We start from the raw sequence: 25,223 nt of genomic DNA on the forward strand, positions 1-25,223 counted from the left end.
ATAGTGCTGACTGTATTGTGGTGTAGTGATTGTTACGGTGGTGACAATATTGTGGCGGTTGTGTATTATGGTGATGACTGTGTGTTGTAGTGTGGTGAATGTTATGTTGATGACTATGTTTTGTGGTGGTTTTTACTAGGATGATTATGTTACAGTACAATGATTGTTACGGTGATAACAGTGTTATAGTGTGGTGATTGTGTGTTACTATGTAGGCCTGAGTGATATCTAAAAATAAGCAGTACAGTATTTTTTTTTTTAAACGGTCACGTTTATTGATGAGAATCAATTACATGGCCCTGTCTTCTTCAACTATTTCTATGAAGACAATGTATTTTATATCAAAAATGTGATAACCATGTGTGATGGTGATGACATAATGATGATTGTGTTTTTTTGTAGTGATTGAATGTTACGGCTCATAATGGCTGTGGGTATAGTTTATGGTGTGGTGATAACTGTAGGTGATCAATTATAGTAATGACTGAAGGTCATAGTGATTACTGTGGGTACTGTAACACCTGCATGCAAAAGTATGATGATGATATTGGAACCTGATTCTATAGGAATGTTTATATTTAAGAGAACAAAATGTACAGTGAATCTATGTTACAGTGATAAAATTATGTATAAACAGAGCATGAAGACAGGCAGGATGGGAGGAGCTGTCTTCTAGACCTTCTTCAAAACCACTTAAAAAATATATATATATATATTATATAGCATAGAGAGCTTCATGGAATGGGTTTCCATGGCCAAGCAGCTGCATCCAAGCCTTACATCACCAAGCTCAACACAAAGCGTCGAATGCAGTGGTCTGAAGTGCCGCCACTGGACTTTAGAGCAGTGGAGACGTGTTCTCTGGAGTGACGAATCACACTTCTACGTCATCAGATGTACGAGTCTGGGTTTGGTGGTTGTCAGGAGAACGGTACTGGTCTGACTGCATTGTGCCAAGTGTAAAGTTTGGTGTAGTGGGGATTACGGTTTGGAGGTGTTCTTCAGGAGTTGGGCTTGGCCCCTTAGTTCCATTGAAGGGAAGTCTTAATGCTTTAGTAGACCATGGATGAGCAAGGTGTGGAAGAACTTCACTGGTCTGCACAGAGTCCTGACCTCAACCCAATAGAACACCTTTGGTATGAAAGCGGAAAGCAGATGTGCTTCTGGAAGAATGGTCAAAAATTCCCATAAACACACTCCTAAACCTTGTGGAAAGCCTTCCCAGAATAATTGAGGCTGTTATAGCTGCAAAGGGTGTGCCAGCATTATATTAAACCCTATGGATTTAGAATGGCATGTCACTCAAGTTTATATGCGTGTGAAGGCAGATGAGCGAATACCTCTGGCAATATAGTGTATCTTTCAGTCCAGTAAATGAAATATTAACATTTAATCCAATGAATAATGAAAGGAAGTCTTTATAAATATTTAAAAAGCAAATCAGGTGTTCAAGAATAAGTGTGTTTATCTCACACTTCAACCTTGAGGAAGATATGTGTGTGTATGTGACAGTGCTGAGAAAGAAGAAAGCAGGTGCTGGAAGGGAAAGAGCTTGTTAGATCATTAAAGCTTGTGCTTTAACATACTACAGCCTGTTAAAGAAAGACTATTGCTGACTCCCAATTGTATACTAAACTCTAATTGTTGCTGTTCTACAGCTATGTTTAGAATTGTTGATTTTTGAGTTTCGTGTTGATGGACACTATTGGCTGGGGTATGTTTCTCCTCCCAGGCAACCAGACCATGCTATGCCAATAAGACTCTTAACACTACATTCACCTAACTCTGTAACATTAAAACTGTGGTTCACTCTGGACCATCTGCCAAATGTCAACAGTTAAATGAAATGAAATGATGCAAAATTGAGTATTAGCTCGCTAACAACTGATACCATACATATCAGAAACTTGCATATACTTTATTTTTAAATAAAGGAGCACTCCTGTACAGGAACATATCTCACAATTTGTTAAAGTGTGATAAAAAGGACAGGAAACCTAAAATAAACTATTAAGTTCAGGACAAAATACAAAGACCACGTGTTAATATGGTGTAACCTGGCGTGGCAACATCAGCACTTTGTGAATATTTTGAGCTCTGTCTTAACAAAATGTCCCCTTGGAATTAGTACATAATCTATATTTTATAGCATTAGTGCTTTGTGTACAGTGGGCACACAGCATGTGACTTACTACTAACTCAACTATGGATCTCAACTCTGACTTTTGATCTGTTGACATCTTCAGACATCGCTGTGCCTGAACTGTAATAGATGCTGTACTCATATAGTATTCTGAGCCAGTCTTCCAATTTAAATTTACAGCATTTGGCAGCTCATATCCAGAGTGACTTACATTTTGATTATTTTACACAGGAAGGCCAAGGTGGTGTTAGGAGTCTTGCCCAAGGACTCTCATTGGTATAGTGTAGGGTGCTTGCCCTGGTGGAGGATTGAACCCCAGGCTACAGTGTAGAAGGCAGAGGTGTACTATCCCCACCACCTCCATCCGTCATGCCTGAATTGAATGTTTGTATAAAACGCTGTCTGCTGAAGTTCCTCTGTTTGGCTGTTTTTGAACGCAGCATAGATGTATCCTTTAAAAGAAAGCAACATCAGCACTAACACAGTAGAGAACAGAGACTGGTTCATGTACAATGCTTTTTATTTTGGTTATAAAAAGTTCCGCATGTCTTCATAAAAGACTGTTTTCTGTTAAAACACATTGACTGGGGTATTACACATCTTGTCTTCTGTCTTTAGTTTGAGAGACAAGCAACAGTTCACTCTCTCCACCAAACTCTTGGAAAATTTTCAGATTTACAGATATGCTGCAGCATATTGTGAACTTTTGCAGAGGTGTGCTGGGCATAGTTACAGTTGCTACGCTATGAAGGACCATCTGGGTGAACCAGTTTGCTACAGTGCCACTCTGCGTCAGACCAGTGCTGCAGCTCTAGCTAGTTAAGAACACCGAAGACAGAAACTCACAGGTTGCCAGTTAAGTAGCTAACCAAACCTGAATTTGTATTATAGCTTCTATTTTTTGCTAACACACAACATCACTGCATTTTGACCCTGAGAATTTAGATTTTGAGACATTCATGGGGTCCAAGAGGTTAATTTTGTTTTTTTACACCTTGTTGGTACCTTCATCACAATACTGGCTTCCTAAGGCACTGACTTATAAGACAGCAGAGGCAGCAAGGCATCAAGATCGCTGCCTTCAGTTTTGGACACAGCCTACACATGAGTGACCACAGACTAGCCTGCAGAATCCTGCACATACTCGCTTTTTTTAGTCTGCACACGTTTGTGCTATTTAAGCACCTCTGTGTGTTTGCCACTGTAGGTATGTTTGTGTGTATGTGAGTGTCGACCGGTGATCTTCAGATGATATATGACTTGCAGAACATTAGCTTTTAATTAGAGCAGTAGTGTTGAATGCGATGCTGTCCTCCACTTTCTCCTCTAGCAGATAACGATGCTGGGTCCCTCGTAATTTTTTGAGGAATGTGATAAGGGTAGATGAAGGGCAGCCCCCAGCATCCACAATGAACTATCTGGCTGCTTTTATCATCCTTCACAATTTCAATATTTCACCTGTTCATTTCTAAGGTGGCATTATGCTCGTGGAAACTGCTTGTATTAGCTCTTCTGTTTGCTCTTGTCTGAAAGGAGGGTGATCTCTGCCTCACTTGGCTCTTTTCTGTCGCATCACGATCAGTCCTCACACAGTGTCCTCGCTGGGACCATTCTCTTTGTTCCATCATTCCAGATGAGAAGAAAACACTTAGGTGCGTCACTCTCTACCATAATGCCTCCTGTGGGTGAAGGACGCCGGAGAATGGTAGCATCATTATTGTGATTTTATGCATTTTTGTGTACGGTTTTGAGGGAATGGATGAATGTAGAGACGTATTTGTATAATGTGTGTAGTATTTCTCCGTCAGTGGACTGGGGATTAAAAATAAAACCCATGCACTCTGTTCCTCTCTCTAGCTCGTTCTCTACCTACCCATCTCTTTGTTTTATCTGCCTCTGTATCTCTGTCTTTCTATCTCCATCTGTCTCTCTCGTACTCTCACAGGTTTCTCTCCCCTCTATCTTTATTTCCTTTTCAGTCCTCTCTCTCCCTCTCTCTCTCTCTCTCCTCTCTGTCTTTATTGACACATCTTTCTTTTCTTGTATCCCTCCCTATGTCTATGTGTCTCCTTTCTTTTTTCTGCATTAATCTCTTTATCTCTCTCTGTTCTCTCTCCCAATCTCTTTCTTTTTCTTTGTCTATCTCTCTATCCTCTCTATTCCTTTGTCTTTACGCCCCCCCCCCCATTTCTTATTTTTGTTTTCTGTATCTCTCTGTCCTCTTTCTGTCTTTATGTACCCATTTATTTATTTATCTATCTCTCTATGTCTCTCCCTCTCTGTGTCTTTCCCTCTTTGTCTGTCTCTCCCTGTCTCTCTCTCCCTCTCTTTCTGTCTGTTTCTCTCTCTCTCTCTCTCTCTCTCTCTCTCTCTCTCTCTCTCTCTGACAGAGTGAGTAATATAGCATGTTCAGTGAGTGGAGAGGATGTGCAGTGAGCTGGTAGTGGATGTTTAGGTCACACCATTCTGTCTGCATTAGGCTGCAGTGTGAGCAGAGACTGACCCTGCCTTAGGACAGTCTGATTTTACCTCACAGCAACTCTGGGGCCTTCTACCGAGCATTACAATCACAAATCCAAACAGATCACGGTGGGCTTTTGAACTCATATATTTACATTGCAGTAGACTAAAGTTGAATGAAGTGTAGAATCATGTATATACACACACACACACACACACACACACACACACACATATGTGTGTGTGTGTGTGTGTATATATATATATATACGCACTATATTGCCAAAGTATTCACTTTTCTGCCTTCACACACATTTGAACTTGAGTGAGATCCCATTCTTAATCCATAGGGTTTAATATGATGTCGGTCCACCCTTTGAAGCTATAACAGCTTCAACTCTTCTGGGAAGGCTTTCCAGAAGGGTTAGGGGTGTGTTTATGGGAATTTTTGACCATTCTTCCAGAAGCACATTTGTGAGGTCAGATACTGATGTTGGACGAGAAGGCCTGGCTCGCACTCTCCACTCTAATTCATCCCAAAGGTGTTCTATTGGGTTGAAGTCAGGACTCTGTGCAGGCCAGTCAAGTTCTTCCACACCCAAGTCGCTCATCCATGTCTTTATGGACCTTGCTTTGTGCACTGGTGCGCAGTCATGTTGGAACAGGAAAGGGCCATCCCCAAACTGTTCCCGCAAAGTTGGGACCATGAAATTGTCCAAAATGTCCTGGTTTGCTGAAGCATTAAGAGTTCCTTTCACTGGAACTAAGGGGCCAAGCCCAACTCCTGAAAAACAACCCCACACCATAATTCCCCCTCCACCAAACTTTACACTTGGCACAATGCAGTCAGACAAGTACCGTTCTCCTGGCAACCGCCAAACCCAGACTCATCCATCGGATTGCCAGATGGAGAAACATGATTCATCACTCCAGAGAACATGTCTCCACTGCTCTAAAGTCCAGTAGCAGCGCTTTACACCACTGCATTTGACGCTTTGCATTGCGCTTGGTGATGTAAGGCTTGGATGCAGCTGCTCAGCCATGGAAACCCATTCCATGAAGCTCTCTGCCCACTGTTCTTGAGTTAATCTGAAGGCCACATGAAGTTTGGAGGTCTGTAGCGACTGACCCTGCAGAAAGTTGCTGACCTCTGCGCACTGTGCGCCTCAGCATCCGCTGACCCCAGTCTGTCATTTTACGTGGTCTACCACTTTGTGGCTGAGTTGCTGTCGCTCCCTATCGCTTCCACTTTGTTATAATACCACTGACAGTTAACATGGAATATTAAGTAGCAAGGAAATTTCAGGACTGGATTCGGTGCACAGGTGCCACTAACAAACATTTAACTTATTGACATGTTCATGAAACCAGACGACTTTTACTTTGTAATACAGTGTATTATCATGCTGGAAGTAGCCATTAGAAGATGAGTAAATTGTGGCCACAAAGGGCTGCGCATGGCCAGCAATAGTAGTCAAAAAGGTTGTGGAAGTAGAGCAATTATTGATTGGTATCAAGCTCAGTATGTGCCAAGAAAACCTTCCCCACACCTTTACACCACCTCTATCAGCCTGGACTGTTGACACAAGGCTGTTTAGGTCCAGGGACGTATGCTGTTGGTGCCAATTTCTGATCCTAATATCTATGTGCCTCACCAGAAATTGTGATTCTTCACATCAGGTTACATTTCTCTTGTCTACAGCTGTGTAGTTTTGGTGAGCCTGTGCCCACTGCAGCCTCAGCTTTCTGCTCTTGGCTGACACAAGTGGAACCCGACATGGTCTTCTGCTGTTGTAGCCCATCTGCTTCTGTGTTGTGCATTGTGAGATGGTTTTCTGCTCACTACAATTGAATACAGTGGGTATCTGAGTTACAGTAGCGTTCTCATCATCATCATCGTCGTTAACCGCTTAATCCAGATAGGGTCGCGGTAGCAGTTGGGAGAGCAGAGAATCCCAGACGACCCTGCCTTAACTGCATAGTAGCCTTCTGGTCAGCTCAAACCAGTTTGACCATTCTCTGTTGACCTCTCTCATCAACAGCCTGCAGAACTGCTTTTCATTGGATTGTTTTTTTTTTGTTTGTTTGTTTGTTTCACCATTCTGAGTAAACTCTAGAGACTATTGAGCATGACAATCCACAACATCTTCAGAGATCAGCAGTTATAGAGTTACTCAAACCAGCCCATCTGGCACCACTAATCATGCCATGGTCAAAATCACTGAGATCGCATTTATTTCACCATTCTGATGGTTGATGTGAATACCGCTTGAAGCTGCTGCCTGTATCTGCATGATTCTGTGTGCTGCACCATTGCCACATAATTGGCAAATTAGGTAATTACATTAATAATAGAGTGTATAGATGTTCCTTAAAAAGTGCTAGGTACATGTATTATACACTTATACATGGAGGTTTATTTAATTTAAACAATTGTTTTAAGTAGTACAGATTTGTAAATATATTCATTTTGTTTTTTAAAAAAGCATTGAAACAAGTAAAGTTCAGAATTTATATCACAGTACTTCTTTATATCATCATGGTATCTTACCACTGTGCCGAGCATTAATCATCCTGGACACCAGCATCTTTTCTTATGTTATGTAATAAATACCCCACATGCCTTTTTAAGAGCTATCAGTATCAGAGTTTTACTTTCAGTGACACGCATGTGTATTTGCGTATGACTCGTCTTCCACATGCAAATGTGTGATGTCATGTTTTAACTAAAATCCCATTCCTTTCATCCAGTAATCCCTGCAGGCTGAATGAGCGATGCGCTGGACTATCAAAGGTGAAATTTAATCTGGGCACTGAGATTAGGCCCCCAGCATGCCGCCTGCGGCCCCCCCTCCTCAAATCGCCTAATGAGAGTTAGCCATGAAAATGGCACTGCGTTGGGACAGGGAGGCCACTTAGTAGTAAATGGCGCAGCTAGCCGAGCTGTCAGTGTGTGAGATGGGACTGGCTGAGATCATGTCATGCGCTCCATAATCAAAGAGGGGAGAGGAGATTGCATTGCCTCGCCTGGAGGCTGAGAGAGAGAGAGCTAGACAGACAGACAGAGAGATAGATAGATACAGATAGAGAGCAGCGGAGGGGACGAATGGAAGAGGGTCACAGATGAGGAACTGGTTGAGTGATCTAAACCCAGGGTCACACACACACGCACACACACAGGCGTACACGTACATGCACACAAACACAGTACTTCACTTATTTTCCTTTTTCCTTTTATTTTCCTTTTACTATAAGCAAAAATAGTGGATTATCTTGTGTGTCATAACTTGCATTTAATGACTGTATTGACAGAGTATTGAATAAATCAATGGTTGTCTCTGACTTTTCCACAGTACTGTATAAAGCATTAGGCAGAGTTGTTTCAGCAAGTAGAGATATATCATATCCACCACCGTGTGTTTAATTGAGTAATGCTGAGCTTATGCTTTTGACCTCTTCTGAACATAATTTATATCCTAGAAAGTCAAAAGAAATACAGCATTAACCTCTTTAATCTCGAGTACAATTGCTCATTTGAACATATTAGTTTAATTACGTTAGTTTTATGTGTGTATATTGAGAGCTGGATAAAAGTTGGGCAGTAAACTCTCACACTCAAACAGCATCCTTGAATCCCAGTCCATGAGTTCCTCAGTGACATCTGGATTCATTACAATTTCACAGTGGAATTGAGGAGAGTCCGTCTGATTGGTTGCATGCATCATGTATGAAGAATGCAATAAATATTTGTTTTGCTAGAAGAAAATGACTGGCTGACCAGTCGGCTGATTCCATTGCCTTGACTCTGCTCGCTCCAGTGATGCCACTTCCTGGAACAGAAAGCTACTTTTGAGACTTTAGCTGTTATTGCTGTTGCAGTATGACTGACTGCGGTGTGGGTTTGGTTTGGCATGCTGTGTGTTTGAAGTGTTGTGAAAACACTGTGGTTCCTCTGTAGATCATAATCGACTTATCAGGGCTATAATGTTACAGACAGAAAGAGAGAAGGTGGGAGTTGGCAGGCTGATAGCAGCAGATGTGTGGAATATTCTTTTGACATGTCATACTCCTACTCTTTTCATGAATCTGTACAATACTTGCAATTGAAGAAAGTTTGAAAATAGCGTAGTTGTTATGCATTTAATGTTGTAAGCAAGGGGCTTTGTTGCAAGAGATTATTGTTTTATGTTCCTGAGATTTGCTGTATAATGATTTTGCTATTGTATAATTTTATAATTGAAAAAACCTATTAGTTAAATTGTACTGGGGTTTTGTATTGGTATACCTAATGTTCAGGGCAAATCAGATTTCTTACTTTTATCCTGTTTTATGATATTTTGGTTTACAACATAATCTTTCTGAAAATTCATATGAAGCTTTTTATGGACAGTTATGAGTGAGTAATGGTTATGGCTGTGTTGTGGGGTTATGGTAATGGCTGTCGGTGAGGTTGTAGTCATGGTTGTCGGTGGGAATATAGTAACAGTTGTGGGTGGGGTCATAGTCATGGTGGGGTTGAGGTAATGGCTGTGTGTGACGTTATAGTCAAGGCTGTCGGTGGGTTATGGTAGTGGATGTGGGTGGGCTTATAGTCATGGATGTCGGTGGGGTTATGGTAATTGCTGTCGATGGGGTTATGGTAATGGCTCTATGTGAGGTTATAGTCATGGCTGTGGGTGGAGTTATGGGAATGGCTGTGGGAGGGGTTATGGGAATGGCTGTGGGTGGGATTATAGTCATGGCTGTGGGGGTGGGGTTATGGTAACAGCTGTGGGTAGGGTTTTAGTTACGATGGGGTTATGGTAACAGCTGTGGGTAGGGTTTTAGTCATGGTGGGTTTATGGTAACAGCTGTGGGAGGGGTTGTTGCAGCTGTGGGTTGGATCATGGTCATGGCTGTGGATGAGGTTATGGCAGCTATGGGTAAGTCATTTCAAGCTTTTTCAAGTGGTGCGATCGACTAAGCATTCACCCCAACCAGAAGCTTGTAAGTTTAAAACCCAGTGATACCATGACCATCCATATCTGTGAGCTCAAAAGGTGAATATGTCTGGTGTGATTGTGTGATGCAAAGAGTCTTGGGTAGTGCGGAAATTGAGTAAAAAACATGAAAGACTGTAAATTAGAAGATTTTTTGACCACACTAAGAAGTTTGTGTTTGGTCAGCTCTAGTGTTCTCATTCATTTTTAAGACTGTGGGCTTATTGTTTATTATAGCTTATTGCTTATTACAGCTGTGTGTGAGGTTATGGCAGCTATAAATGGGGTTATTGTCGTAGCTTTAGGAGAGGTTATAGCAGCTATGGATGGAGTTATTGACAGAGCTATTGGAGAGGTTATGGCAGCAGTAGGTGGGGTTATTGTCATAGCTGTGGGTGGGATTATGGTCATTGCAGTGGGGATTAAATGGTTATAGCTATAGGTAGGATTACACTGTCTAATAATTCATAAGAATTCATATGGTTTTTCTATGCATTTCACTTTTCCCATTTGTTACAAATTCTTTGTGATGCCTGGTTGGAATAACCCTGGAACTGAATATGCCTTTTAAAAGCTTTCTCTCTGATCTTTTTAATGCAGCAGTACTAAAATTAGTGCAGTTTCCACTATGCACTTCTCCCCTACATAGCACCCTGCTCTGGTGCAGTCCATTTGGCTAATAGCTTTTGAAGGACATGTGTATGGAGATGGCATGTAGAGGACAGTGGAGTGAAATGATGTGGTGGAGAAATGTGAGTAATGTGAGCTCCACTGCTTTCTTCACATGTCCTCTGCTTCACACCCACTGAACGAAAACATTCCCATGGCCCTGATGACCTGCATCAGGGATGTGTCATCTTTCCTGCTGATTTGTTGAAATATGATTAGGTCTAAACACTTTTCCAACAAAGTAAATAGCAGACTGTAGAGGCTGAAAATAAAGGGAGAATGTCTTAGGTACGCAAGATGGCTCATGTGGTCTAAGATGAAGACTGCAATTAGGCTGCACAATGCACATGCATATGATAATACCTCAAGTCTTCATTTGTTCGCTGCAAACTTTATGAATTAGACGTATCTCACAGTGAAGGCTGCATCCCAGGTAGGAGAGACCTTGCTTGCACTGTTTTTCAAAGTCTCCTCTTTTGTGCTCTCTCACCAATGTTTGAGATGACTGGAGCAGGCTGTACTGAAAAGGATTCACAACGTAATTAATTTATGCTGGAAATGAGCTGGATCTGCTTCCAGCACCTCCCAGATTGGATCAGATACCTATTGTTGTGGCATCTCATTTACATATTAAATTCATTAAAGTCATGGAATGATCTGTGCTGAAACATATACACTCACCTGTCACTTTATTAGGTACACGTTGCTAGTAAAAGGTTGGACCCCCTTTGGTCTTCAGAACTGCCTTAATTCTTTGTGGCATACTTTCAACAAGGTGTTGGAAACATTCCTCATAGATTTTGGTTGGTTATTTGAGTTACTGTTGCCTTTCTATCATCTCAAACCAGTCTGCCCATTCTCCTCTGACCTCTCACATCAACAAGCCATTTTTGTCCACACAACTGACCGCTCACTGGATATTTTCTCTTTTTCGGGCCGTTCTCTGTAAACCCTAGAGATGCTTGTGCGTGAAAATCCCAGCAGATCAGCAGTTTCTGAAATACTCAGACCAGCCCGTCTGGCACCAACAACCACGCCACGTTCAAAGTCACTTAAATCACCTTTAAGTTGGTCACTTAAATCACCTTTCTTCCCCATTTTGATGCTCGGTTTGCACTGCAGCAAGCTGTCTTGACCACCTCTACATGCCTAAATGCATTGAGTTGAGTTGGTTGAGTACCTAATAAAGTGGCCAGTGAGTGTGTGTGTGTGTGTGTGTGTGTGTGTGTATAAAACTTGTAGCATCCTGTGTCACATCATGCGATGGCATGCACATACTTTTACTTGTAACTGAAAAGGTCATTAAAATAACACTGGCACTGTTTATTAATTACACTACTGCTGTGTGTAATTTAGGATACATTTGCTGGTGGGCTTAGCCTTGAATTTGACCCCTGCGGTCAGTGGCTACAACACAGTAGTAACTTAACTGTAACTAAAAAGCATCTGAAACACAAAAGTCAGAACTCATAATAGGATAAAATGTCTAAACTAATTTTACACAAAACGCAATAATGCCCAACATAACTTTAATATGTTCACAATTTTCTCAATTATTCTGACATTTATTTAATGAGCCATTTTCAGCATTAAATATTTGTAGTTATTGTATTCCTGTAACGTTGGATGTTCTGGTTATATTCTCTGGTTCTCAAAAGATATTCCAGTTGAGTCCTTCATTTTCTTCCATACAAACATGCATTTCTCAGTGGCAGCCAAAGGATCCCACTGAATAGGACAGCTTTCAGTGGCACAAGGGCCGTTATTGTGTAGTCTCAGCCAACATGTACACTCAATGTATGAAATCTATAGTTAGCTAAGCTGGCCACAACTAATGGGATATTGTTAGTTCCATTCTGACTCATTATCTGCATATCTTTATGAACACCCTTGTGTGAAATGGTGTTCCGACAGATCAGTCCAGTGGAAAAGTATCCGCTCTGCCCAAGTGGTTACCCACTGTCGTTGCCATCATCTGTATGATCGTAATTTGTGGACAGTCCCTCAGCTCTCAGTAGTTTCAGCAGTTCACGGATTTCGACATGTCATATGAATTTAAAAAGGCGTTATGAATGCCTAATTCAAGTATCTTTTGGAAAATGCTGAAGATTTGAGTTCTGCCAATAAAAATAAAGTACATACTAAAGTTTCTATAGATTTTTAGAATTTTATCTGATTACTGTAATTTTTCCGTGACTGTAACGGAATACAATTACCTTGTTTGTATCCTGATTATGTAATACTGTTAACTGCAGAGCTTAATTTGTGAAATTGGTGAACAGGGAGGGAAAAGGCCCAGGAATGTATAAACACAACAGTGCTCTAGTGCTCCACCTAATACAGAAGCTTTCAGTGCCTTAAAATAGTGAGTCTGTGATGACCACAGTACAACATGGGGTTGCAACCATAACATCAGTGATGCCATAGGAGGACTGGATGTGTCAATTGAACATTAACAGTGGCTTAAGCTACACAATGTGTTTAAATTTACAGTATTTTTTTTTTCTCAAAACATGCTGTCCTTCATAACTACATCATTCCATTTAAACCTCATAACACAAAAATAACAACACAAAAACCCATATCAGTGAAAAAGGACTTTCTTACCTCGTCTAATCATCCAAATTACTCCACAACACAGTCATGTCATCTACAGTCCCCACCCAGTTTCACTTTTTGCTCTGCTTGTCTGTGGCAGTTTGGTGTCCTTTAGCAAACCAAGAGTGCACATACATACAGGATTGAATTATGTGAGCGATGGGCCAACAAGTTTCAGAAACAGAAGCCACGATAATGTGCAAGTGTGTATAGACACACACTGTGATTTGCAATGAGGTTCATTTGGGAGAAACCTACTCACAATGCTGTTCACAAGAACCCCCAATTGTTTCAGTCCATCAGGAATTTCCAGTGCATTTGAGTGCATTATTCTCCCTAAAGGCCCAAATCACTAGCTGTTGCAGCAACCTAGCAACATTGGCACTCCTAATGCTGGTTTACCACAGGCTTGCAGATCACTGTCCTCCTTTTCAGCCTTCCTTTTTTAGCATCTTATTGTGCTCCATCACCTACGTATGCTTACTTCTTTAAGAAGGGACAACAAAGCTGTGCAGTTTGTGCCAGTTTCAAACCTTGCAGTTGGCTAGCACTCCTGATGTGTAATCTTGTAAAACATGTGACTGATAACTTGATACTGCCTAGGATTGCAGTTTCCATCCACATAATGAGCCTGCTGGGTTTTTGGAAAGGAGGCTACACACAAACAAGTATCATTTAATATAAGTTTATTTATTAATATTCCTTTTTAAATTTCATTTTATTACAAACAAATGCCTCAAAGGTTCTGTATCCACATAAATCAGTTGCAGAATACAGGCACTCCAAGTATTAGAGGTACCAGATCTTGTTCCCTCAGGATCCGGCACAAATTAAGCATTGTTTGCGCATTTTCTGTGGTCAGATTGCCAAATCTTTTTGAACTAGGTGGTTCTTGGCCTCATTAAGCAACGAAGTACAGACTCTCTGATGACAGGCCAAAGTTTGATTTGCAAGATTATATGTTGTGCTGCTGTTGGCATGCTGGAAGTCTATTAATGTCGAGAAAATGATCTAAAACTCTATCAAGTAGGCTTACCATCATGGATTCACATAAAACTTCCAAACTGTCAAAATGTCTGCCAGTACATTAAGTCTGACAGTAACATTAATGGCTCTCCAGTATGGGTTGGTTTGCGTAGGCATGAGGTGTGAGCAAAGTACTTTTTTGCCTGCCTGCATAATGTGCACTGTGCCGACGTGTGCACCCTTATTTGTTTCTAATGAACACTCTGCAGTTTTGTTCTGTAGCTGTACCTGATACTCCATCATGCAAGCTTCTGAGAGTTTTAAAATGCAGCAGTACTAAATCCCTGAACCAGTATTTCTTAATCCTGCTCACAGTGGCTAACAGCACTGCACGGTTTCAGCTATTCCAACTCACCTGATGGAGCTCATCGTTTCATTTTTGAGCCTTTTATGAGCTGGATCAGGTGTGTTGAGAAGGAGAGTAGTTTAAACCATGCAGTGCTGTGTGTCACCAGTAGCAGGATAAAGAGTCACAACTACATTTACACAAATTGACAGCTCCACACTTATAATTGGCACGCTGGCGCGGTGGGTAGCGCTGTCGCCTCACAGCGAGGAGGGCCTGGGTTCGATTCCCCTGCCGGGTGACCAGGGTCCTCTCTGTGTTGAGTTTGCATGTTCTCCCCATGTCTGTGTGGGTTTCCTCCAGTTTCCTCCCACAGTCCAAAGACATGCAGTCAGGCCAATTGGACATGCTAAATTGCCCCTAGTTCTGAGTGACTGTCTGTGTCTGCCCTGTGATGGACTGGCAACCTGTCCAGGGTGTATCCTGCCTTCTGCCCAATGACTGCTGGGATAGGCTCCAACAACCCTGACGGAGAAGCGGCTTAGAAAATGGATGGATAAAATATATTTCAAGTTTATGCATGTGGTGCAATATTTTGTCTCACCTTGAGAACTGTTACACAAAGTCTCTCCTGGGGCCACATTCCCAGCTCTGTTCATGCATCGGAGGTGTTTATGAATTAGTATTTGTTTAGTAATGTCTGTAAGGATGGTCTGTTTAAGGAAGGTGCTATATGAAATGTAGGTCTAGTGCTTCTGCTGTTATATGCTCCTTTTTTGCCCACCAGCATTTCACTGAGAGTGGTCATGAGAGTTTCTGCTGTGAAACAGATTCAATTCTTCCTGCTGTGTGTGTCCGTGGACAAATCTCACATTTGTTTAGCAAACCACATCCTCAGTTTTGCCTCAATATGGATATTTTCAGTTAAGCGCAATTATGATTTATTTACTAGGTCATTTAAATTGGCTTGTATTGTCAAGCAAAGTGCATGTGTGGGTGAACACATATGTGTTTGCAGTTAAAGGTTATATAGCACACATTCTGTCTATGGTTTAAAACTTTAAAGATCAGCATTGTCATTAACAGAGTTTTTATTCTCAACTGACTAGTAAAGTCCCTGCGCAGAGCTTTCTGTGGACCCTTTTCGTTAATTAGTTTGTTTTTTTTTTAAAAAAGGCCTTTTTTGGCCTGTTGTTTGGGTAATGATGTCCTTGTTGAAGGTCATAGCACCACTCTTTGGTCCTCAGATGTTTTAGAATCATAGTTTTCTGTGTTGTAGGTTAAATAGGTCATAATGGCTCTGAGAGTTATATAATGTAGAATCAATTGCATCACCTTATTTTGTCAAACATTTCTAGCAGTCATTCATGGGTATAGAGCCTACTGGATCTGTTTTATATGAGGCATATGCTGTATTGAATTCTTAGCAAATGAAGCCTTGGCATGTTTCGAGCAGATAACATTTCTGTCATATACTGTTTGCTGCGTTTTCAGTTAGTGCAGATGGATCCAGTACAGCTCTGGCTGTAGTAAAGTGTAATGCTTTCAGTGCTGGTTCCTTGGTGAGTAAATGTATTGATGTGCCCTCTGCTGGGTTTTGCGTTTTTGATGGCTTGAGGTTTTATTTGCTAACTTCAGTTCCAGCTTCCTCACCGTTCTGTGAGGATGATAAAGCCTGCGAGTGCTCAGGCAGCCAGCCAAAGGATTTTCATCTCTGGACCAGCCGGTGCTGTGTGTGTGTGTAAGATGTGTGGATGTGTGTGTAATTCCATCTCTCTGTGTGTCTTTTTGTGTGTGTCACAGCTCCAACCAAATCCCCTGCCTCGTTTGTGGAGATAAATATTTACAACTCCCACTATTCCCTCATTTTCTCTCCCCTTGCCCTCACTCGTGCCAATCTATGTCCCCTCTCTCTCTCTCTCTATCTCTCTCTCTCTCTCTCTCTCTCTACCTCGTTCTCTCTCTCTCTCTCTCTTTCTCTACTCCCAATTTTCCGTCACTAAATATCTTTCTTTTCCCACCTCTCTGTGACTGTCAATGTCTGTCTCCCCGTGTGCCTTTCTCTCCTTATATCTTGCTGTATATATTTTCTCTCTCTATAAATCCAAATCCTCTCTTCCTGTCTTGCTCACCTTGACTACTCTCTCTCTCTCTCTCTCTCTCTCTCTCTCTCTCTCTCTCTCTCTCTCTCTAATTCTTTCTCCATCTGACTCTCTCTGTCCCTCTCTATTTCTCTCTCCTATTTTCTCTCTCCTCCTTTTTTTCTATCCTGTCCTTCTATCCCTCTCTCTCTTGTTGGGATGCTGTGCAAAATGTAAAAAATAATAGAATGCAATGATGTGCAAATAATTGAGAACCCTATATTTAATTGAAAATAGTATAAAGACATCATATTTTTACATTGAGAAATTTATTTATTTATTTGTTTATTTATTTTTAAAATCAAACTGGCTATTTCATTTAGCTTGCACAGATGTGCCAGTCCCCCATACCATGTGCACCCCTATACAGTCATGGATGCTGGCTTTTGAACTGTGTGCTGATAACAAGCTGGATGGTCCCTCTTCTCTTTTGCCTGGAGGATGCGGTGTCCAGGATTTCAAAAAAGAATTTTAGAATTTGATTCATCGGATCACAGAACACATTTTCACTTTGCTTCAGTTCGTCTTGTATGAGTTTGGGCCCAGAGAAGGTGGTGGCGTTTCTAGATCCTGTTTATACATGGTTTTATCTTTGCATTTGTGAATGAAGTGACAAACTGTGTTCACACAAAATGGTTTTCAGAAGTGTTTCTGAGGCCATGCATTGATTTCCTCTACAGAATCATTTCTGTTTTTAATGCAGTGCCATCTGAGGGCTCAAAGATCACAGCCAGCCAATATTGTTTTTTGGCCTTGGCCCTGCATACAGAGATTCCTCTGGATTCTCTGAATTGTTTTAATGATATTATGTACAGTAGATGATTAAATCCCCAAATTATTTGCTGTTTTACATTGAGAAACTCATCTCTGTCCTCTCTCTCTCTCTCTCTCTCTCTCTCTCTCTCTCTCTCTCTATCCCTCTGATTTCATTTCTGTTCTTCTTCCTCTTGTAACTTTCACTTTCTCCCCAAACCTAAATCCTCTATTTCTTCTTCTTTTCCTCTCTTTAGCTCTCTCTTTCTCTTTCTCTCTCTCTCTCTCTCTCTCTCTCTCTCTCTCTCTCTCTCTCTCTCTCTCTCTCTCTCTCTCTCTTAAGCTCTCTCTTCCTCCAAACCTAAATCCTCTATCTCTTTTGCTCAAAATACTTTGTCTGCTCTGTCCCATTACTCCCAACCCCCCTCAGTCTCTGCACTCAGTGCTTTTGGAGACGGCTAAGGCTACTGAGACTTAGCAAGGCCTGGATCAGACAGTGTGGATAATGAGCATGTAGAACGGCAGTGGCAGCAGCAGGCTTGATTTCGATGCGCATAATGCCGGCCCAGTTGTATTAGTGAGGATTGCAGGGATTAGTAAAGCAGCTAGGCTAATGCTTTTGCCGTATTGCTTCGTAAATGTTGTGGCAGGGTCTCGTGCCACAGCCAGGCTTATGTTCAGCACCACGGCTGCTCTGATGTGCAGAGGGGTTTCCACATTCCGGCTAGGCTAAAGTGAGAGGTTTTGCCTGCTTGGTTATTGGCTGAGGTTGGTAATAAGCTTTAGCTGTTTGGCTAGGCTAACATAGTGATAGGCTTTAGTGACTTTTGTGAGAGCTCAGCTGGAATGATCTGCTGTGTTAACAGTGAGCTGTGAGCAGGGTAATGAAGCCTGGGATTGTGCCATGATGTAATACAGTGGTAATAATAATTATGGCTTTTAGGCTGGACTTATCTGAGGCTTTTACCCATCACTGCAGAGAATAAGAGAAGGAAGATACAGATAAGAAAGAGAGGCACAAAGAAAGAAAGATGTTGCCTTCATGTTCAAGGCATGATGTCTTCACGTTGAAGTCCTTTGTAGTCAGACATGTAGAGGGTATTATAAAATTGTTGTTCATGTTGGGAATAAGGTAATTTGACTACTAACTTTGTGCTGAAATTGAATGACCACTAAATGGAGTTGCAAGTTATTGTGCAAGTTATGTGCATGAGAAAACTTACTTTGATTGCACATGTTATCTAGTTAGCTAGCTTGATGTGTTTTGGTGTCTTCTAAATATGTTTTCCTGTTTTAAGGAATGTACATAATGCCACCAGCAGTAATAGACGTACAATAATGCTTATGGCCTAATCAAAGACTACTGGAAAGAAATTACACTTTGACATTAGGCAGAAAGAATTGCCTACCATAAACCATTGAAAACAGAGTAGAGGTTAGGTGCAACATTCACATCATGAGCTCCTATTTACAGAATTTCTGATTGAACATAAAGGCACCAAATGCTGCTGACAACTGAGCCATATTCCCCTTATTGTAGCTAACTGAGCTCAGGTTGGTCTCCCAAAAATAGAATCTCAAACTTGGTTTCTCAAATACAGAATCTCTTGTTTAGTTGCTTCCTACATTAATTTTAAGGGTAGCAAAAACCAGAGAAAGATATGCTATGCTCCCAGTCAAATGTTTGACATAATTTAATAAAGACATTTTAAGGTTAAATCAGACCAAACATGAAACACATCTTGCCACAGCATGGACATTCAGTGAGACCATTTAATAAAAGAAATGTCCCCAGAACAACAATGCATTTCCTATTAGATATTGTATTCTATGATATGAGATTATGCTCTGATGCACCACAGGAGACCATTTTTCTCTGTAATTGATTTATTAGCATATAAAAGATGTGATTTATTCAACACTGGTTGTCACCACAACTAGACAGACTGCATTTAGGTTGTAAACACATCAAAATAAAGGTATGTGCTGAGTAAATAAAAGAACTGCCCTTCCAAAAATGAATAATTTGATAATGACATGATTCAAAAACTGTTTATTTTAGCCTAATCTATGGCCATGCATTTTACAAGAATCCAGTATTGTAGACTCCTCTAAAAATGTTTTACAGCTTTGTTCTACCTTTTTCCTACTATTGTTCTTTCCTGAAAATGTTCTAGGTTTTCCTTGAGGTAATGTGTGCTGCAGTGCTGCAGGACATTGATCACAGTTTAACCAAAAACATTTAAGACTGTTACACAGTAAACTTGATGCAAATAAGCAACATGAAAATGTGTAATATTTTATGTCATTTTTTCATAGCAAAACCATGTTTATTTTTTACAATTTTGCCACATTTTTAATACTAAAAATAAAGATCAAAAAGGTGGAATGGTGCAAAAAGGTGCAAATAGATATATTTTAGTACTCGCAAAATGGGCAAACAGAGACTTTGGGCAAGCCACCTTTTAAAGCAAAAGGAGTTTCTTTTATCAGCTAGAACTTTGAGAGGTTCCACATATAGCTTGGATCTCTGTAACCCAGTTTGAGTCCCATTTGAGGTGATTTTGCTAATACCAACTGTGATAAGGCAGAGGACAAATGAATCCTTTTCACATTTGAAAAAAGTTCTAGTTGCTGAAGCAGCCAATCTGTCATCTTAGTTGTCACCATGCCAACAACAGGGGTGACAGTGATTGGTTAGTGAGTTCATGTTGTGTTTTTGTTATCCCAGAAAAATCCCGTTTAGCACACTTGCCCAAATTACGTACAAGGACAGGCACAGATAATCTTTATCTAGAGCAAGTTAGGATTTAAATGCATTACATAATTTATTTTGTAATTTATTAACACAAGCAATGCAGTTCATATTAAGTGAGTAACAGTAATGACATTTAAATGCGGAGTGAGTGTATTCTTGTATTATGTACTGCACTGTATTGTATTGTGTATTTTATAATGGAAAAGTAAATAATGTCTTATCATCATTTAACATAAAGTATCGGGAAACTGAGTCAAGTCTTGACTTCAGAAAACGTAATCATATCAAATGTGAGCCTATGAGTATCGTCATACTCCTAGTCTTTTGTAATATTCTCAGCTGTATTCTGGAGTTTAACCCTAGTCAGTGAGCCACACTTCACCTTTGTATTTCTGTTTGTGGGTCTCACAGCTCCAGAGGCCCTTTGCAGGCCTGACTCCAAACCACTCAGCCTGAGTCAGCTTTACGCTCCACTGGCCCACCACACACTGATGGAGGTGGACTGCCCTGTGTATGTGTGTATGTGACACTCCTGTAGCCATGGTCAGCCCCTCACAGGACCTTTACGGCCACTTACACCGAGCCCAAGCTGTGAAACACTTGACCGAGCTTGCAGGAGCTGCTGCGGAGAATGTAGATACAATAGCACAAAGGAATGGTATAACATTGACCAAATGCTGGCTACCTTCCAGTAGGCTTTGTCAGTAAGCTTTGTCACCGAACCTTATCACACAGCTGCTTCAGTAGGCTATTGAGAGCAAGTGATGGTGATCCTTTTCCCTGGTTGAGTGTCAGTTCTAATCTGACAGACACATATGCCCTTTGCGACCTTTGGCTGTGCTTGGAAGGCATGCAGGCAGACTGTGGGAACACTCTGCTATATATGGGTCTGTAAAATGTTTCTGTAATGCCTCATCTAGCTTGGCCAGACTATGGCCTGTCTATTTTTAAGAGTCCCCATTGTTATTAGAACCTGCTGTGGAAGCCAGATTACCCAATGTCAGCTAAATGTACTAAGATGATTTTGACAACTAAGATCACAGACTTGCTGGTGAGTTCTGGTTATTGCCTATTTCAGGGTAATGAACAGCTGCTTGTAAATGAATATATATTTTCAATGTTCAGTGCTTTTTATAAGATGTATATAATAGTACTGTTGTACTATAATGAACACAATGCTAACTGTAATCCTGTGGTGTCCTTGTTAAGCATATGAACCCACAGATCAAAGATTTTTTTGTGTACTCAATCATTTACCTTTATTGATGAAAAGATTGACATGAAGCAAACTCAAAACTACGTTTCTCTCTGTCATTCCCCTTCTTCTTCTCTCTCCCTCTCTCTCCCTCTCTTAGAGAAGCAGAAATAATGAACAATTTAAAGCATTTACATAATTAATGACTGTCTATTTTGTTTGAGAGTAATAATAATAAATCATACATTTCCTATAAATCTTGTGTATATGTGCTGTCTATGTGTTTGGGTGGATGTGTCACACTCTGTCCCTGATTTAGTGGCAGGCAGATGAAGATTGTCCTGCCAAAGCACTGCTGCTCTCTCTTCCTGTCTGTCTTTGTGTCTGTCTATCTCTCTCTCTCTCTCTCTCTCTCTCTCTCTCTCTCTCTCTCTCTCTACTGTAATACCTGTATGAACAGTCACTCACATATGTGTGTAGAGTTTTTCTCTGTGATGGTGCTGCTGGTGTTGTTATTATTGTTTGTCAGATAAGCAGGATTGAGTGAGTGCCCTTGCTCACATGCTCAGTTATTATTGGCTCTGATTTGCTTTGCTGTCATGGTTACTCAGCTTCTCTCTGTCTGCTGCCTGATGCCAAGCTGTCCTTGATGATGTCACTGCCAAAACAGTTCAATACTCAGAGTGTCTCTCTCTCTCTCTCTCTCTCTCTCTCTCTCTCTAGGATCTGAAGAAGGTGCTGTCGTTCCCTCCATACCCGGGGGAGTTCCTGCACCCAGTTGTATATGCGTGTACTGCTGTCATGCTGCTCTGCCTCTTTGCTTCCATCATCACATACATAGTACATCACAGGTAGGCCGGCATCTTCCATCCTCTCTCATTATGACTAAGCCTTACAGGCCTTTTGTTCAAGCTGTTGCCTTTGGGGCTCTGGTGAGTGGCACTTATGGAGATGCACGTGGTCCTATTCTCCTCCATAAACTTACTATGAGATCTGCCATAGTGATAGGAATGTCATTGTTCTTTCACTGGAAAATTCATCTCAAAGCTCTTATAGCTTCTATAGGCACTGGCGCAAAATTGACTGGCTGTGTGGGGCAACTTTGGGCCATTTGTAAGATGGTAATCAAAAAAGTACATAGCTTATATTACTGAGAACATTTTTGAGAGTGACTTTTACTGTTCCAGCAATATTGCGCTGTCATTACAAGTTAACACAGGCTGGCTGTCAGAGTGGAAATGGGTGCCCTATGCCATGAGACAAGCAGGTAGACTAACAGCTAACTTCATTACCTTTTATTTGTATCACTATGGCTTTATTGATGTCTATCTATGGTAAAAACCATCCACATATGCTTAATTTTGCAAAAAAGCAGAAAACAAAGAAACCTCAACAACAAAATATAATTTAAAATCTTCATCTTTCAATCTTTTTGGGAAACTTGCAAACACCTCTGAAGTTCAATCTTAGAAGATGGTTGGATTTTTTGCTTCTCATAAAGTAATACCAGACAGGTTTAGTAATAGTGAGGTCTGGACCCCAGAGTGGTCAGTCCATTTTTCTGAGAAAACCAATAGCGTCTTTGAGTGGTTTGCAGATTTTCTTCTTTTTTATCTATTTCCTTTTCTCAGTAACAGCTATTTCCTTTTCTCAGTAACATCCTTTCAGACTCATAGTGCTGAGTTGTCTTCTCACAGTGGAAGGATGAACAGAAACACCTGTGGATGTTTTCAGATCTGAAACAAAAGTGGAGCTTGATTTTCTTCTCTTAAAGATGAACATTTTAAGTACCGTTTATCTGATAGTGACAGTTTTGTTGGTCTGCCAGGCCTTGAATTGTTGTTAGGAGTCCCATTTTCTAATTGGGAAACTTCCAATTTTGGAAATTACACTTTTTGTCACTTGTTTCTTTTTGGCTTTCCCTTCTTTATGCATGTGGATAATCTAATCTTCTCAGAAATATCTCCTGAATATTGAATATCTTGTACTTAATGGTCATTTGATTAAGTAAATGAAGGGGGGTTAATGACTTTTGCACAGTACTGTAGGTTCCCCCTCGTGTCAGACCAAATCTGCACACCTGTCTGTAGGTAATTATGTATTTTCATAGGATGAATTTTGCACATTCGCCATATATTACAGTCCTTTTCTATGAGCTTACACTGAGAACAGTGATAGTAGAGACTTTGTTCTTTTGCTGTTTCATCTTAAATTTCTTACACCTTCTGTAGGCAATTGTGTGTGTGAGTGTGTGTGTGTGTGTGTGTGTGTGTGTGTGTGTGTGTGTGTGTGTGTGTGTGTGTGTGTGTGTGTGTGTGTATGGTGTATGTGCTTGTGTGTCTCATCAAACAGAATTGTAATGGTTCATTATGTGTCTTCTCCAGTAGAGCTTATTCCATCCCACCCCAACACGCACACACACACACACACATACACACACACTTCAGACAGTTCAGCAGAGCTTTCTTCGTCAGGTGGAAAAATGCGTTTGGACTGAAGTGGACGGTTTGTCTCAACTCATGAATCTCCTTCACCCTACTCCTCTCGCCTCAGCTTTCATCTCCTCTCTCTTTTTTTCTCTTGACTTTTTTCTGTAAGCTGGTGCGGCGCTGTGTGCTGTGAGTCAGTCCTGTCTAACAGACAGCCTGAGTCATTTAGATGGGAGGTGTGTGCTGCATCTACACTCTTACACTCTCTGTGTGCTTGAGTGTGTTTATGTGAGCGTTCATACTTTTTTAAGTGTAGAAATTGATTCCACACACTCCTGTGAGGCTTCCTCTAACTCAGATCAGATGATATTATACTGCACACTGATTCTACGTCCTTCTTTTTTATTAGAGGAATTCTCTCCTCCTGCTGTTTGGCTGATGAAAACAAATACTTTTAACTAAAGCCTGCAGCAGTGCTGACTGCTGTCCTCCCCTTTACCTGCTCTGCCTCTCACATACCTGCACACACACAGAGACAGTGTGCTGGCGGCGGTGCAGGTTAATGCCGTTGACCTACTGAAGCTGCTGCTGCCTCAACTGCTCTCTCTGCCCCAATACTGCAGATGATTTATAGCCAGAGAGAGAGGGAGAGAGACACAGAGCTAGAGAGAGAGAGGGAGAGAGAGAGGGAGAGAGGGAGAGAGAGAGGGAGAGAGACACAGAGCGAGAGAGAGAGAGGGAGAGAGAGAGAGAGAGGGAGAGAGAGAGGGAGAGAGAGAGAAAGTTAACTCATATTTGCTGTTGCCATGTGCTTTTTCTTTCTTTCTTTCTTTCTTTCTTTCTTTCTTTCTTTCTTTCTTTCTTTTAGCTAGCTGTCTTTCTCTTTTCTATTTCAAGATTTATTCCTAATATTCCTTTCTTTCTTACTGTCTTTCACTCTTTCCTTTTACTTTTATATCCGTCTTTCTTTTCTGCTTTATATCTTTTTCTTTCTTTCAGTTTTTGTTCCTTTCTTTTTTAGCTAGCTTTCCCTTTTCTCTTTTCTTTCTTTCTTTCTTTCTTTCTTTCTTTCTTTCTTTCAATATTTGTTTTTTTTACATTCTTTCTTTCTATATTTTTTCTTTCTTTTTTATTCTTTCTTTTAAATAATTCCTCCTGCTTTCTTTTTTCATCCAAGTGAGTCATTAAGATTAGATAATGTACACTAATGCCATATGTGTTTCTCTTAGTCACTCTGCAGACTGCTGTAATAATCTGGTGTGGTGATTTATTATAGTGCTGCTATGTAGATGCGTATGGCAAATACATGAACATTCAATAATGATAATGCTCCACTAACAAAGACCTTTGACATGAATCATTATCTCTAATCAGTACCTGCTAAAATGGCATTAGATTTTACCCATGATTCCATGCTTTTTTAGGGGCTTCATTATAGTTGAATCTAAAATCATTCTGTTCTGTTGTTGCTAAAATTGGCCTTCCAACTGCAGCATTTCTGGCCTGGAGCTTTAACATTTACAAGTCTTTTTGATATAGATTTTATTTACACTACATCATTTTTCTATACAACTATGTGTAATAAATGATATTTAAATTTAGTTAACAATCTGTCTTAACAGGTTTGGGTCTGTACTTTTGATTTTTTGTTTCTTGTTTTAGTGTCAAACATTGACAAATGTATGCAGTTGTAAATGTTTCCTTCCACAAAAATGCACACGGCTTCCCATCAAACTCAGATCTTTGGTTTAATGAGCTACGATTGAGCTATGAGGGGCTATAGAAG

At 40.7% G+C, this 25,223-nt stretch overlaps 1 protein-coding gene across 1 annotated transcript in view; it reads left to right on the top strand.

Moving 5' to 3' along the window:
* Window positions 1-25,223, top strand: part of LOC108426860 (adhesion G protein-coupled receptor A3) — a 214,381-nt gene that overhangs the window by 167,384 nt on the left and 21,774 nt on the right. The window contains exon 15 of the mRNA XM_017696663.2: window positions 21,732-21,859. Coding sequence (XP_017552152.1) covers window positions 21,732-21,859 — 128 coding nt within the window. The remainder of the gene's footprint in view (window positions 1-21,731; window positions 21,860-25,223) is intronic.

The sequence above is a fragment of the Pygocentrus nattereri genome, chromosome 5 (assembly GCF_015220715.1).
Source record: "Pygocentrus nattereri isolate fPygNat1 chromosome 5, fPygNat1.pri, whole genome shotgun sequence".
Lineage (NCBI taxonomy): Eukaryota > Metazoa > Chordata > Actinopteri > Characiformes > Serrasalmidae > Pygocentrus > Pygocentrus nattereri.